This window comes from Urocitellus parryii, chromosome 5 (genome assembly GCF_045843805.1).
Source record: "Urocitellus parryii isolate mUroPar1 chromosome 5, mUroPar1.hap1, whole genome shotgun sequence".
Lineage (NCBI taxonomy): Eukaryota > Metazoa > Chordata > Mammalia > Rodentia > Sciuridae > Urocitellus > Urocitellus parryii.
This window is the reverse complement of record NC_135535.1, coordinates 75,427,352-75,444,807: the sequence shown is the minus strand read 5'-3', so window position 1 is coordinate 75,444,807 and position 17,456 is coordinate 75,427,352. Positions and strand designations below refer to the sequence as shown.

Sequence of the window (17,456 nt, the reverse complement as noted above, 5' to 3'; positions counted from 1 at the left end):
ACTAATATTAAATAAACAATGAAGATTCAATTATTGAGTAAGGTCCAAAGAAGAAAAGGAAATCACAATACTTGTTTATTGATTTTTTTCTTATTTAACCAAAGTAATTAAAATTAAAAATAAGCAAAATGATTTCTCTCATCATACAAAAAGGAAATTTTAATCAAATATCTTTTTTTAAGTTAGCAAAAAAAAAACTACATCAATCTTTAAAAATTACTTCAAATTAGATATGCCATATAGAAATAGTGAGATGGCCACTATTTATTGATATGCCACATGGAAATAGTGAGATGGTAGTTTCTGTAGAAAAAACTTTGGGGTCTAATTAAAAAAAAAAACTTGTTGGCATAAGTAGAGGTATGCTTAGGTTAATAATAAACTAAGTGATATATTTCAGAGGTTTAAGGATTAACATGCCAGTCAGCTCACCTTTCCAGGTAAGCAGTTAGAAATCAAAAAGCAGCCCCCATGTGCTTAGGGATAAATAGAAAATTCCAGGAGTGTACATGCCAAGGAAGACAAAATTCAGATGACATGGTATTCAAACTGGTTCAGAAAGTATGATCATCTCAGTCTTGACTTTTGCAAATCAGCACAGTCAGTAAAAGCAAGCCAAGGCAGTGTTCTACTATATAAACACAATGATGATATCTTCCGATGGTGATATCAAGGTCATTTATATGATCTAATATAAATGCACTGTTATCATCCCTTTTCTTCTTCATTAGAGACAGACACAGTAACTTTAACTGAAGACCTGTGAGAGGTTCTATTATAGAAATTGTTTTTTTGTAATTTAATCCAAATACTTTTATTGAGGCTTACTGTGTGCCAGGCATTTTTCTGTAGGCATTATAAATATGTCAATCAATTCTCATAACAGTCCTATTATGCTAGGTTTGGATTTGGAGTGCTGCCCAAGCTGGTGGCACTATTGGGAGGCAGTGGAAACATTAGGAGGTGGGGCCTACTGGAAGGAAGTATGCCATTAGAGGTGTGCACTCAACAGGGACATTAGAACTCTGGCACCTTCCTCTCTCTCTTTCTGCTTCCTGGCTACCAGTAGATGAGCAGTTTTCCACATCATGCTTCAACCATAATGTTCTGCCTTGCACAAGTCCTAAGGGAAGGAGCCAAGTGACCATGGATTGAAATCATGGGACTGTGATCCAAAATAAATCTATTCTCCTTTACTTTTATTTTTTTTTCTCCCAATATTGGGGATTGAACCTAAGGCTTCTCTACCACTGAGCTATGACCCCCATCGTATAGTGCCTCTGATCTTACTAAGGGCCCAAGCTAACCTCAAACATACAATCCTTCTGCCTTAGCCTCCAGACTAGCTGGGATAACAGGGATGAGATACCCAGCTCTTTCTTTTAAGTTGATTTGATCAAGTAATTTGTCACCAAGACAAAAAACTAATGAACACACCCTTATTATCTCTATATTTCTACTTCATAGTTGAAAGTACCTAGATAAAACTAAAGTTTTATAAACAAGAGCTCACCAAAGAAATAATCCCTACCTTGAATGGGGTCAAAAAAGAAATTATGGTTAGTTACTAGACATTAGCTAGAAGAGGAAAAGAGAAAAAACATTCCTAGTGCAAGTCATTTACAGCACTCTATACACTAAGATTGTTATATACCTAACAATCCTATAGATTGGCACTAACTCCATTTTATAAATGAGAAAACTAAGGCTCACAAAAGTTAAGTGGTTGTCCTAAAATTTTGAACTCATATATTTTTGACTCTAAAGTCTATGTTATTTTCAATAAGCCATGCTACAAAAGAAAATAAAATTAAGGAAGAGGTGGGAATGAGAAGATGAAACAAAATTAATAAGGAAAACGTCAATAGAAGAAGACAGCAGAACAAAAATCACTAGAGACTAGGAAAGGTAAGGGACAGTAGGGAGAGTGAAGAAGGTACATCACGGGTACCACAACACCCGGTAGGGTGACAACGTGCTCTGGAGTTGATGGCACATAGGGATTTAAAGTCTATGACAATTAGTTACACATTCAAAATAACTAGAGAAGTTTGAAAGTTCCCAACACATAGAAATAATAGTATTTGAGAAGATGGAAAAACTAATTACCCTGATTTGGTCATTACATATTGTTTACATGTATCAAATTACAATACTGTATCCCATAAAAAAGTGTAAATATTATGTCAATAAAAAATAAATAAGGAGGAGCTGGGGTTGTGGCTCAGCGGCAGAGCACTCGCCTAGCACATGCGAGGCCCTGGGTTCGATCCTCAGCACCACAGAAACAAAAATAAATAAAATAAAGATATTTAAAAAAGAAAGAAAGAAAAATAAATAAATAAGGAACATAAAGTTAGAAAAAGAAAGGGGAGATCAACCAGCTCTTGGCAACTACTTGATAGATATTGAGTAAGATAATACTGTTGCCACAAAGCCCCAATGCATTGTACCCTACAAGACAGGGCTGCCAGGAGTAGAGAACCAAAAAGCCAGGATGGCTACTTGATTTCAAGAATGAACATGCATAATTCCTTCTCATATTCTTCTTCTTCCCTAATTTCCCCCATTTTCAGTGATGCTGCTGTGAGAAAAAACATGCCTGACTCACCTAGATATGCCAGTCCCATATAGAACAATTTCAGTGCATATACCAGTAGCTTCGCCTAGGAAATTTGGAAATTCAAATGTAACATATAAAGAAGTCTCCTGATTTAGCACACAGTCTATGGGCTACTTTAGCAAAATAAGATGCTATATATATATTGTAAGGACACAGCAGAATCCAATAGGACATTTTGATATTAATGCAACATTAGGCACAGTTCAGGACTGACCAAGAAGTTCCATTTCAAAGTGACAATCAACAGAGTTTTAGATATGGATTTAAAACTTCAAAGCTTCTTGACAAACTCATATATCTCTTTTGACCAAAATGTTATAGGAACAACTTGAGAATCTTTTTCATCAACTTAAATTTGGGGGAAATTTCAATTTATTTTCATTCATTAACAAGTCTTATACAATATTAGCTAAGTTTATTCAACTTCTTAGTGAATTTTATGTGTTGGGGTGCATGTGTATATGTGTATGTGTCACATTAATCTCATATCAAAATCACAGTTTCTTAATCTCAGGTGACTTTAGTCTCAAAACATACTGGAGTCTCCTGGTGAAGAAGAGAGTAGTGCAATTAGCCTGTCCGGAGGCTGGGGTGACAAGGAAGTGAAGTGAGGTCCACAGGTGACCTAGACTAGATCAATGACAGTACATGTATATTGGTGGTAACTCTCAGTTTTGAAAGGTTCACATTAGTTGAAGGAGATCCCAGATGAAATAAAAGAGGACAATTCTCGCCACAGAAAAGGGGCTTTTCATAAGTGCATTTAATCAAATGTGTTTGGAATCTAGATGTGGGTAAAGGGACATAAGTCAGGAAACTAAGACAGAGGCCAAGTCTGGACAAATAAAATAAAATAAGAGATTAAAGGCAAAATCAATAGTAAGTTAGCAGCAAAACAAATTTTAGAGTAGTAGGTCATTGAGGCAAAAAAAATAAAACTGCTATTATTTACTTGTAGCTTTATATAGGTCTGACTCAAAAAACTCGGAGGAACTAAGTCTGCCCATTTAGGGCACCAATGTCTCCAACTGAAAAAAGATAAGGAAAACAGAAATTCAAATGTAACATATAAAGAAGTCTCCTGATTTAGGTATTGATATTCAACACTGCCACAGATTAGAATCACTCATGACAGTTCTTTAAAAACTGCTAATGGCAATAATCTTACTAAAGACCAACGAACTCAGATTTTCTACAGTGGGGCAAGGTGGAGGCAGACACAATGTTTCAGTTTTTGCTTTTGTTTTTACTTATCCTATGATCTACTTAACCAGAGTTCAGAGTCAATGAAGTCATTTTGATAAGTTTTCTCTTCTTCTAGACAAAAAATGGTAACATCAAAAAAATGACAGTAATAATTATCATTTGGAAAACGTTTACTAAGTGCCAATAATATAAGGGTTTTAAATGCATTTAACTCTTACAACAAACATATTAAGTAGGTATTATTTTCACTTATTTAGCTCATATAAGTTTTCAATATTTGTTCACCTCCTATAGACATTGAATTAAGCATTATTTTCATTCATAATGATGTACTAAAAGGGATGAAAATTTTGGAACATGATTGGAGATAACTTTTACCACTATTAACAAATTTATACTGATTCATCCTCATGAATATCCAGTCCCTGCTTCTAAACAGCAATATTGATAGTAACTATAAAGGTTATGTTAAAAAGTAGGAAAGCTGAGAAGTCCATCCAGGGACCAAACTCACAACTTTGTCCTTACTAGCAGCACACTGAAATCAAATGGACTTACATATCACACTATTCACAGGACCCAATAACATATAATATCTTTATGACAATTTTTAAACAGAATGAGGTAGGATTCTAATATTGAAAGATATCAGACAAGCCAGGCACAGATGGCCCACACGTGCACTTCCAGCAACCCAGAAGACTGAGGCAAGAGGATCACAATTTCAAGACTAGCCTCAGCAACTTAGTAAAACCATGTCTCAAAAGCTAAAATGGGGCAAGGGATGTAGTTCAGTGGTTAAGTCCCCCTGGATCCAGTCCCTAGTACCAAAAGAATAAAATAAAATAAAGATATAAAATAGACCACAAAAGTGGTATCAAAACATGCTCAAATTTAAAAGGGCAAAATCATCAAAAGCCCTTGAGTTACTCTGTTGAGAGCTACAATAACAGAACACATATAACATGTAAATTAAAAAATTATGATGATTTATAGCATGCTAATGTAAAATTAAGAACCAACTAAAGAACTCTGTCTCAAAGACAGCTGAATCTACTACAAAGGTAACAGAAGGTCCAATTATGCTTATGTAGCAAAATAGATAAGAATATAATCAAGGAAAAATGGAATCTCTTGCCAATCTAAGGACAAGTTGGCAAACTAAAATTCAAAAGTATCATACTGTATTGACTAAATTGACACCCAAAGTGTCACAGATGTCACATTTAAATTAAGAAAACTTAAATGGCAGGCCAAATAACCAGGGATTAAATTTGTAATTTCAACTTTAATCAGCAGTTGACAACTTCCATTTTAGGGTAGGACAGATACAGACTAAATGATCAACAGGCAACCCAAACAAAAGAGCTTTGGTTTGAACAGAGGGAAAAAAGAAAGAAAGCAAGCACCAATTTTCAAAGGTCATGGAATGATTATGGACCTGTGTTTGCTGTGTTTGGTTTGTTCTGTTGGTCAAATGTCTATAGAACTCTAATACATTATATCCTAATATAGATATAGGCAGTGAAAAGTTAATACTCAATATCAATGCAATATCAATGCTTTCTGAAAAGCATCCCCAGTACCACAACATTTGGTGAGCAACACTATCCCTAATTTTTTGATTCCAGGAAATAGTCGTTTACAGTCAGTGCTCATCAGTGCAAATGAGAACATTATCCAGAGTTGTAGGAGACAGCACAAGTCTTAGAATAATAAAATTAGTGTGCTTATTAAATAATAAAGGCTAGCCAATTATATTACTATTTGATATACTGAATTTAATACATAAAGTACAGAATCATAGAAATAAAGCATATGATATACAATATTTAGCACATTACTCAAAATTTCCATATGCATAAAGTAGTGAATATTAGGCTATAATAGGGCATACATATATATGTATGTATATTGCTGTGTCATTAATAGTGGCTCAAATAATAGACACTCAAAAAAAAAAAAAGAATAGATAACAAGTACATTTAAAGCATTTTACAGATTCAAGTTATGGGTCACACATTAGAGAATGACTAATCCAATCGCTGGAGTTTGGAACATTACCAACATGCCCATGGTTGATTATACAAATTCATCTCTAATCGTATTACTACCTGGGTTTGTAAAAAAAAAAAAAAGGATTTTCCAATGCTTTCACATGGTTGTCTCTTTTGATCCTTTCCCAAATGCACTGAAGTAGGTGAAGAACTGCCTAGCCAAAACCAAGTTCATCAGGGTAAGAATCCTGATTAAAACAGTTTTGTGACCATCCCATGCTCATTGTATTACATCTCACTACCCTTAATAACTTTAATACCTCCAGTTTCTGTAATACTAGCACACAGTGGAAATTTAATAATTATGAAAAAATAAATTCTGATCCAAAAAAATAAATAAAATCAGAAGGAATACAAGTGAAGTTCCAGATGCCCTATGCCTCATTAGTACCTTATATGATCACATCACTTAATTAACTACAGCTTGACTCTCCAAAGCCTCTTACTCCTCTTTGCTAAAAGAAAAAAAGAACAAACTTATTTAGACAACCTCTGACATTGTAGCCATATAAGAGAATGTGAATATCTACTCTGAAAAACATATAATTTCCTTCATCATGTTCAGAGATTTGTGATACTGTCATGACAAAGTGACAGACACAACTCTCCAAAGTTAAGAAAAATGTCAAATCCAATTTCAAAAACTAGAATCTTAACTAAACAATAAGAGATCCAAAAGTAAGAAATAAATTGTCCTTGATTTTTTTAGCCTCTGCTAGGGTCTCATGATGCTTACTTACCTTTCCACAACCACACTTGAACATTTTTTGTTTTTTCCCTTTTACTAAAGAAACAGATGGAATTGAAGAGTCATCCAAGAACACTGACTCTGTGGTTAATTCTTGAATGACTGTCCGTCTAATCTGGACATGTAGATATCTACTTGTTTCATATCATAACCCCAATTTCCTTCAAATGTTCTACTCTAATACTGCTGTCAATACATTAGTACCTTCTTTTAAAAAAGAATATTCTATTTCAGAGACAAGAAGACTCATATAAGGAAGGGCTGTGCCCTGATCCTCAAAGGCAAAAATTTCTCTGCATGGGAAAAGTTTTTAAAAGCTCTGTGTAGAGGGAACATAGAAGACTTTTTGTATGACAGGCCTCTGTTACAATCAAAATGTGTCATAATCTTTATTCTCTCTGAAATAAAGAAAGAAAAGGAGGAGATGATTTAAAAGCCTAAGAACCACTAGTGAAGTAACATGGAAAAGAAGGTCATTTTAAACCACCTAGATTTCTATGTCAAATTCCACTCTAGATTCTCATAAGCAGGCTTCACCCACCCCCACTTCCCAGCCACCTTCCCTATAGTGAGACCATTTTTACTGGCAGTGAGAGCATTAGAACTCACCTGTTAAATGAAACTTTTATGACTGTTTAAGGAATTAAAAATGTAGGGTCCCTCCCACACACTCTCCTTTTCTTTTTATTTTTCCTTCAATATTAAAGGGATTCTATTTCTGGGATGCCTGCTAGCAAAACATGAAGTCCTAGAAAATACAAAGCACTTATCAACAGAAAACAGGAGCTGCTAGTTTTGTAACCTCAAGCAATTCCTTCTACTTCTTCAGACCTCCATTGTCACCACTATCTCAAAAAAAGGGTGTGGGTGGGACCTTCACCAGGTAGGTAGTTCTTTCAAGGTGCCTTTTAGTTTTAAAACTATTTTGTCAATAATTACAGGGGTACTAAAAATTATGTTAACTATATAAATTTTGTAAGTTTAAAAAAAAACACACATTTGAGGACAAAGAAACCTCAAGTATAATTCTTAAACATCCAGAAAGATCTTATAATAATCACAGAGTGTCATAAAAGAGTGTCATAAAAATTGTCCCCCTTTTGCTTGGCTGTCATTTGCTCCAAACAAAGCCTCAGCCATGAGAAAACTATTTTAATACTCTGAGAAGATTAAATAGTTAATCTACTGGGAAACTAGGATGAAAGATAGAATTCATAGATCTCGTTTTCAGAAGGAAATACTGAATAGAATAACAAACAAATTTGCCATGCATAAAAATTATTCCAATGATACATAGTATATAAACACTGTCTGTTATCTGGCATGCATCTTCACTGTTGTCTTTTCCTTCCTAATCTGAAACTTTTACTATCAGGTAATATCTAATTTTGACAGAAAATAACCATTTCTAAGTGAAATTCGTACACGTGAGTTGTTTGTTACACATCTTGGGGGGAAACATCCATAATAACAAATATTCCAAGTCAATTTCTTTCAGAAAAAAAAATTGATGAGAATTGGAAGATTATAGTATTAACTAGATACTAAGATAATTTCTGCTTTCATGGCTTCACTAAACTGGAATTTCTAGTGCATCATTCACTACCCCATAATTATGCATCAAAATATTAACCAATTAGAAGGTAAGATGGCAAGAGCTCAAGGGGCAGTAATAATTAAACATGAAACCTTGCAGTTCCATGCAGTTCCAAATAATAAACAGATCCACCACACTTTTTAAACTTATTAAACCATATTTGAAGAAAAAGAATCATCTCATGTTTTATAATTAAATAATTTCATTGACTTCAACTCACATCATCTGCCAGCTCTTTGTCTTCTCTCTTTTATCTCTATTATGTTTAGAGCCTGATACAAAGGCATACAGGTAAAATATGGATATCAAGTAGGACATAATGTCCTTATCCTCCTAATGCATAGGCTGTGGAGTTCAATTTTTGTATGAAATATATTTGAAAGCAGGGCACATTTTTTTAAAATAATTGTTTTTAAAAAAATGTTTGAGCCGGGTGCAGTGGCGCATGCCTGTAATCCCAGTGTCTGGAGGATCATGAGTTCAAAGCCAGCCTCAAAAAATGGCAAGGTGCTAAGCAACTCAGCGAGACCCTGTGTTTAAATAAAATACAAAATAGCGCCTGGAATGTGGCTCAGTGGTTGAGTGCCCCTGAGTTCAATCCCTGGTACCCATCCCTAAATAAATAAATAAATAAATAAATAAAAGTTTGAACAACAACAAAAAATGCTAGCTGGGTACAGTAGCACATACCTGTAATCCCAGCAACTAGGGAGATTAAGGCAGGAGAATTCCAAGTTCAAAGCCAGCCTCAGCAATTCAGCAAGGCCCTAAGCACATTAGCAAGGCCCTGTCTCAAAATAAAACACACACACAAAAGGGCTGGAGAGGTGGCTCAGTGGTTAAGCACCCCTAGGTTCAATCCCTGGTACCAGAAAACAAATAACAACAAAATGCTTTTGCAAAACAATAAGAAAGCCCAGAGCAGCAGGGAACACCTATAGTCCCAGTGACTTGAGGGGCTGAAGCAGGAGGATCTCGAGTTCCAGACTAGCTAACTTAGTGAAACCTTAGGTAACTTAATGATTTTGTCTCAAAATAAAAAATAAAAACAGCTGGGGATGTAGCTTAGTGATAAAGAGTCCCTGGGTTCAATCCTCAATGCCAAAATGAAAAAGAGAAACATTAAAAAAACAAACTATTACATTTCATTTCTAGTTTGTGCTGTTGGTTCTATTTTGTGTTAGTTCTAACACATTTTGTGCATTTTAACAGCCTTGTTCTGTTAGGTATAAGCTCTGTTGAAGCAAGGACCATGTGTGTCGTGTGTGTTGCAGAAGGGTCTAGTTCACAGTATGTACTTCATAAATATTTGATACATGAAGGAACAAACAAATAGCCAAACACCAAATAACCATCTGTTTCCATGACCTAAATGTTACCTGGAAGCCTTGCTCATCTACATTTTCTAAACATTACATTGTTTCAAATGACTTTCTTCACATGTATAGTTAATGTTTCAGTCTGAAATGTTTATTAAGGGAAATGTTTTTAAAACATTTGGAAATACGTTTGAGAACATAGTAATAGATTTCAGAAACCTAAGTTTGAGTTCCAATTTCAATACTTAGTGATGCAGAAGCCCTGAAGAGATCACCCAGTGTATTTGAGACTCACTTTTTCCTCTGTGAAATAAAGATAATATCTGTCCAGGCTACCTCATAGGATTTTAATAAAAGTTAAATAAAAAAATCATTCATTATCATAAACAGAATGAGAAAGGGATCATAACCACCTTAATATTTCTTTCCTAGTAACAAAAGAAGCTCAAGCCAAAATAGGAAAAATCCAGTTGGAAGTGTTAAAATAATTCCCTCCTGGTCCACAGTGAGGTATCATCAGCGCCAACAGTTAGAGTAACAAAAACAATTATAATTGCACTTAATACATGGCATGCACAAAGACCTGATAACCTTTCTTAGCTTTAGGATGCCATCACAGCATGGAAGAAAGCACAGGGAGGTCACATTGCAAATGAGTGCCAATGACAGATCTAAAACAGCTTCTGATGGTCCAACCAGACCTTAAGGTTGTTGAGCAGTGCTACTTCTTAAAAGTGCTTCAGTAAGGTAAAAATACAGCAAACTGAAACACACACTAGATTACATTATACACTAACCAAAACCCACCATCAAAGATACATAGTTGTGCCAAAGCCAAGCAAGGAAATTTTTGTTACCCGACATAATAACGTGTAAACACAATGGTACTTCCTGTGTCTTCATTTTTAGCCAGCTCTCAACATATTTTGCAACCTAAAGATCTTGAAAAAATTTACAAATTTGTTGTGTCATCCTTCACAGAAAGGGGAACGGACATGTCATCCCATGTCTTAGATTTTCAACTCAAAATGTTTAATTGATTTTATCACTTTGAGTTAACTGACTAGTTCTAAAGTCAGTATGCTTCGATAATGAGAATATACACTATACTTCATTGTTCACTGTTTTTGATGATGTCTATCTAAGCATCTGTTCAGCTTATTTTCTAGGAAATCAGCCACCATACTGAGTCTACAATCAATGCCTTTGTAATCCTATTCACCTTAAGGAAAAACTATTGCTATTAAGTCTATTTTGCATATATGTAATATATATATATATATATATATATATATACACATATATGTATATTTGGAGGGGTAATAGGGATTGAACTCAGGGCACTCAACCACTGAGCCACATTTTCAGCCCTACTTTGTATTTTATTTAGACACAGGGTCCCACTGAGTTGCTTAGCACCTTGCCATTGTTGAGGTTGCCTTTGAACTCCTGATCCTACTGTCTAAGCCTCCTTCAGACTGCCTTTGAAATCCAGTGTATGTATTACACTAAAAGCACATGTCAAATTAGAGACAAAATTTTCTTGAGAAATATGTTATCAGCATTTAGATTTCATGAACTTTAAATTGAAAAAGTAAAATCAGAGATTGGGATGGTAGCTCAGTGGTAGAGTGCTCACCTAGCATGTATGAGTCACTGAGATGGACTCTCAGCACCCATATAAATAAATAAAAATAAAGGTCCACCAACAACTAAAAAAGAAAAGTTCTTTTTAAAAAAAAAATAAATAAAACCACATAAACCAATTTATTTCAAGCATACTTAAAAGTTTGTAGTAACTGGAGCTGGGGCTAGGGCTGATCGTACAGCAATAGCCTAGTACAAGTGAGGCCCTGGGTTCTATCCTCAGCACCACATAAAAATAAATAAATAAAATAAAGGTATTGTGTCCAACTACAACTAAAAAATAAAATATTAAAAAAAAACCATTTCTAGTAACTGGATTAAAGAATAGTTTTTAATTTTAAATTAAATTTTTAGTTCCTTAATCATAATTCAGGAGCTCAACAGCCACATGATGTTGGACAACAGGACTGTATTCTGAATCCATACCTACTGCAATGAAAGATGTCATGCAGAACACCTGAAATATATTCTGCAAAAGATATTTTCAGAAATTGAATTCAAAATGTTCTCCTTGGTTTGGTGCAGTGGTGCAGGTCTATAATCCCAGTGATTCAGGAAGCTGAAGCAGACGGATTCCAAGTTCAAGTCTATATGTTCAACTGGGCAACTTAGTAAGATCCTGTCTCAAATTTAAAAAAAAAATAAAAAGAACTGGGGATGTAGCTCAGTGGTAGAGCATTTCTGGGTTTAATCACTGGTACCACAATAGGGGAAAAATATGTTCTCCCTAAATGAGAAATGTCTTAATGACTTTTTCCTAAAGTTTTATATGATCCAAGCACTTACTTTGAAAAACTCAGAGTCATCAGCTTTAACATACTGATAAGTCTCTACATCTAATAAAACACAAGCCTTCATGACATTCAGTGCATTTAAACAGTCAACTGTTATTACATTATTCACTGATGGCAAAGGGTTAGTCAAATACCTCGTTGATAATGTGCATAGATAGAAAATTTTGTGTTCATTTATTTATCCTGCTGACAAAGCTTGCCACAAACTAGGGAGAAGGATGGGAAGATGTTAGAAAGATTCTGAGGGAATATTTCAGTTGATTTAAGTTCAGGTCCTCTCTTTTCTGAGCTCTACCTTTTCTAGTAATGTCAAGATATGAATAATGTGTCAAAGCCACTCATTTGTAATTGAACTAATACAGTTCCAGGAAAAAGCACTTGACCTTAAGCTAAGTAAAATTCTGCAACACAGGTTCTTGCTTCTCACCTACATAGGGTTAATGATTAAGAACTTGGGCTATAGAGTCAAGCCCTTTGGGTTGCAACCCTATCTCTTCCATTTGCTACCATTTTGACTTGATTATCTTTCGGTGCCCCATGAGTAAAATGGCCATACAAATAACAGGACCTAAGTCATATAGTATTATGATAAATAAATGAGATTTTTACATGATATAAAACATCTTCATGATATAAAACAAGGAATTGAACCCAGGGGTGCTCTACTACTAAGCTACATCATTCCCAGTCCTTTTTATTTTTTATTTTGATACAAATCAAGATAAGTTCCAGAGGCAGACCTCCTTCTTGTGATCCTCTTGCCTCAGCCTCCTAAATAGCTGAGATTACAGGCATTAACCACCATGCCCAGTTACAATATAAAATACCATAACATACATCCTGATTCTAATACATGGTATATGTGCAATTACTATTACTATTTTAGCTTAGAACTCAGAATAACAGAGATGGGATATATGTTCAATAAATATTTAAGTGAATATCATATGTCCAAGCACTTTATAAATAGTAAAATGCTAGGTAAGCATAAACAATTTTTATCCTATATAAAGTAAGTTTAGAGAATAGCTCTGTTCAGACCACAGAACAATGTATTTAATGGAAAAATATCCCTAATTTTGCCAAAGTGAATTTTCACAATGTGGCTTACTAGGTTCTGTTAAAGTTTTTATAAAATCTTTTCCCCAAAATCAGATCCACACTCATTTGTCTAAAAAGTGCTAACATACCAAAGCCAAATATAAGTTATTTATTAGTTAATATTACTTTAGGTTCATCCATGGCTCTGCTCACCTCTGCTAGAAGGGATACCAGAATATACACATAAAAAGCTCAAGTCTCTAAATATGTTTTTTCTCAAGGATAAATTTTCTGTTTTTATTAATATTCCATGATCAGATCTTTTAACAAAACTGCCTATTACTGGCATTCCAGTCTTTTTTCCCCAGCAGGGTACAGTCATTAATCTGTATTATAAGGCCAAAAGAAAGGCAGTAACTGTGAAGAGGAGAAACAAGCTAACAATGGATAAGTAGCCCTGGAATAACCAAAAGGCTGACTTAAAACTTCAAAGCTTTGTAACAGGTGATTCTAAACAGTCATAAAACTGTCACCTCCATGGGTGGTAATTTCCTCCTATGTAAAATAAGGATATATTTTTAAAATCTTTCAAATTCATGCTATTATTTAAGTTGATTAAAGATACAAAGTACATAAAACTGCCATTTCTATGCCTAATGAAGATTTGTCACTAAAATGACAACTATAGAAATGTTTACATGATGAAATTTTAAAAATGATTTTCCAGAAAGGTACAAGAGTGGAAGATTTTTAGTGAATTCTGAATTTCCTGGGGGACTGATTATTTTTATAATCCAGAAAGTACAAATAAAGAGAAATGAATTAACAATGGGATACCAGAGCAGTGAAAGCCACGCACTTGCTCTATGATGAATGCTTCATTAATTTTTTAAACACTGTGATGATGTTGCAATTTTCCAAGAGCAACTGTCAGAGGTCTTTCCTTTTGATATGTATCACAACAGTCTAAATTACATTGAATACTAGTGTATCTGTCATTGACCAAAATGCAAGTTTGATGTATCTAGTGTTTCAAAGTTCACACCCACGCATTGTATAATGTTACTGTTATATTGTATCTGCTATGCTTACCTGCAGGATATTTCACCCAGTCACCCATTTAACCCATGATCTTGCTGAATAATTTTCTTCCCTGTATAGATGTATCACGGGTGACTTTTACCTTAAATACGACTCCTATTCCAACACCTAAGAGGCCAGATCTGTCTCAGGCCCACATACTTGTGTGCATCTAGTTCCCCGGGATGCTTACTAAGATGTTCCATTTGCACGGACTTCCAGAACCCGAGTGGGCTCACCGCGGGCTCCGCGATCTCAAGCCCTGTCAGTCTGATGCTTTGTCTCCTGCCTCAGAAGGCCAGAGCTGCAAGCACACGTATGACAGACACTCTATAAATAATAAAAAGAACACCACAGTCCAGCAGAGAGGCAGCTCCTCCAGGCAACGCCAAGCAGGCGATCGCCCGAGGAGGCCAAACCTGAGGCGATTGTTCCTCTGGTGCAGGACCCAGCTGGGGCGGTCTGCGACCACTTCTTCCCCCGAGGGGTCAGGACGCCCCCCGGAGACCCGCGCCACACAGCCACCGACCACCTGCAAACGCCCACCTCATGAAGGCGGCCACGCGCACCAGGCCAACGGGGACCCGCTGCCTCAGTTTCCACAGCGGCCGCGGCGGGCCAGACGTCACTCAGGTCACACACCGGCAGCCGGTGCCCAGGCCACAGCAGGTCCTCCCCGCGCCCTCAGCCCTTGGACAGCCCACCGCCCGCAGTCCGGTGCTTGTCCTCACCTGACAGCCACCCGCACGGAGCTCTCGTCTGGGGCGCCCCACATGTTGGCGGCGGGCGGCGGCGGGGTCCCTGGGCCTCTGCACAGCAGAACTGAGGCGCCGCCGGAGCCGCAGAGCTCGGGCGCAGGAGGCTGGGGCGGTAGGGGGCGGCCGGTTCACCTCCGCCGCGCTACAGCCATGTTGCGCGACTGAATGGAAAGGTGGCGGCGGCGCTGAGGCAGCAGGAGGAGGAGGTGATTCACGGCTCGCGGGCGCCCGCCCCTTCTCCCCGGCTCATCCCCCAGGTTCTGGGGCGGGGACGTAGCGCGCTTGAATGGCTAGTGCGGCGGCCCGGGAGCGAGCAGGCCGCCGGCGGCCTCCTGGCGGCCAAGTAATGCGCCCTGCCCCCTCCGACGGGGACGCGGCCTCCCAGCGGCAGGCCAGGGGACTCCACGCCCGCCGGGGCGCTCAGGGCTCCGCGCCCCGCACTGCGTCAGCGACGGCCACAGAGCCGGGCCCCACCTCGCCCTCCCCCAGCCTGCGCCCCGCCCTGCCCTCCGCTGGGCACTGCCTGGCGCTGCTGGGCAGGGAGGCGCGCGGGGGAGGGTGCCCGCCCCAATGCCCACGCCCGCGGGCGACCGGCCGGTGCGCCCTTCCAGGCTCTTCTGTGAAGCAGCCAGTGCACGTCCTGGTGCCTGTGTCTTTTCTAAAACCAAAGCTGGATTCACCCGCGCGCCAGGAACCAACCAGCTGCTGCTCTGGATCTGCTTTGTTTCCACGGTAGCCCTATTGTCTTCTTTTCATCTTGGACTTTGACCCCCTTCCCTAGCCCCACGCTGAACGCCCTCCCTCCCTGGAGTCAGTCATTCATGCTAAACTGGCTCCCTGGTCTGTCCCCTGTCTCTGGACAGCTGGGCTGTTTTGCAGCCCAGCGCCCATTTACCAGCTCGTGTGGAATATGGAAATGATTTACTCTCAGATTCCTGAATGCGTTTCTGTTCAATCATTTGTGCACTGGTAAATGAACTACACCCTGGTACTGCCAAGTGTTCCCATAACTGAATATCCATCAAAACAACTGTGTAGTAAATCCTTCCAAACTGAGTTTCTTTCCCTGTTGGACCTCAAAAAGCGCCTCCCAATTCCAGGATTCTATCCACACTGTTCAATTGTGGTTTCTGCTTGTCACTATTGTCCTTCCACATGCCTTTACATAGCTCTGTGGAAACAGCCTTTATTAGCTTTGCCACAGAATATCTTTTGTAGACTGCCCCATACATATCTATAAATAAACATGTGGGTTCACACAAAACAGTATAACAGATTAAATGGCACTATTCAAATAAAGTCACTGCCCAAGTACATAAAATCATATACCTCATCGTCCTACTCAGCAGTTACAGCAGCGTGGGTCAGAGGAGGCAGCACACCTTGGGACAAAAAAAGAAGTGTTATGATCTAAACCCATGGGAAGGTCCATGGGGTGTATAATTATAGATAGTTTTAATTTTATTCTGTCCCTTATTCTTGCTATCCTTAAATTATAACAGACACATAAATGGGAAGTAAAGAGAGCAGTGATGGTGAATATCCTTTTATAGACCAAATTGGTGACAAAAACTCTCCTCTGGCTACCCTCTGGAGACCCTTCCCTAGCCTCAATATTTATCCATCAACACATCAGAGCCTCATTTCACCCTGCCCTGACAAGTCCATGTCAGGGTGGATCTGGACAGGCCACTTTGTCTCTTGGATTGGTATAAGGAAGGCAAGAAGAGCAGAGGACATTTATCAAGAAAACTAAAAGAAATGTGTATAATTTTAAATTTTTTAAAGTTCCTATTAAAATGGCACTATTACATATCTATCTCACAAAGATCTGTCACAAACAGATGTCTGCAGGAACTGGGCAGGTGACCCGAATTAGGGAAGCAGGCAAAGACAGAGAATCGCCTTCCAAAGGCAATGGCCATTCTCAGTTGTGGCCGAGCATTGCTGAAAAGTGAACCCTGTCCTGTGCTGCCACATTTTTTGTTTGTTTACTGTGCTTATTGCTTCTCAAGTGAGAAAGAAAAATCAAATCTTTACATGAAAACTCCATTTTAAACATCCACAACTAATTCAGCACAATATTTAAATATCATGTAAACCATTCAAAATTTATCTGAGGTCAATTTCATTCCCAAGTCACCAGGCTGGAAATTTGGCCAAAACATTAGTACTGATAGTAGCTGTGGCTTTGAGTTCATATTGTGCATGGTTTCAGCAAGAGGCAGTGTAAAAATTCTGATTCAGTGATTTTCTCCCAAATGTCAAAAGTTGTAAAGTTAACAACCCATATTGCATTTATTCCAGATTCCTGTACAGTTGCTATAACACCTTTCCTTATGGTTCATCTAATTAATTAATTATCTTAATTTGAAGAAAATTCCAAGGACAGAGCTTTCACTACAGTCATTCACACACACACACACACACACACACACACACACACACACACACACTACAGTCTGTTTTAGTCATTCAGTCAGTGGAAGTTATGATAGAAGGATGATGAGTTCAGGCTCAAAGGGGAAGGAATTCAGCTATATACTGCCCAGGATGATCTGTCTCGAGTCGACTCTTGCCTCCACA

The 17,456-nt window shown here is 37.9% G+C and overlaps 1 protein-coding gene across 1 annotated transcript in view; it reads right to left on the bottom strand.

The window, feature by feature from the left end:
• Positions 1-15,297, bottom strand: part of Kif21a (kinesin family member 21A) — a 145,280-nt gene extending 129,983 nt beyond the window's left edge. The window contains exon 1 of the mRNA XM_026393914.2: positions 14,844-15,297. Coding sequence (XP_026249699.2) covers positions 14,844-14,887 — 44 coding nt within the window. The 5' untranslated portion in view covers positions 14,888-15,297. The remainder of the gene's footprint in view (positions 1-14,843) is intronic.
• Positions 15,298-17,456: the final 2,159 nt, after the last annotated feature.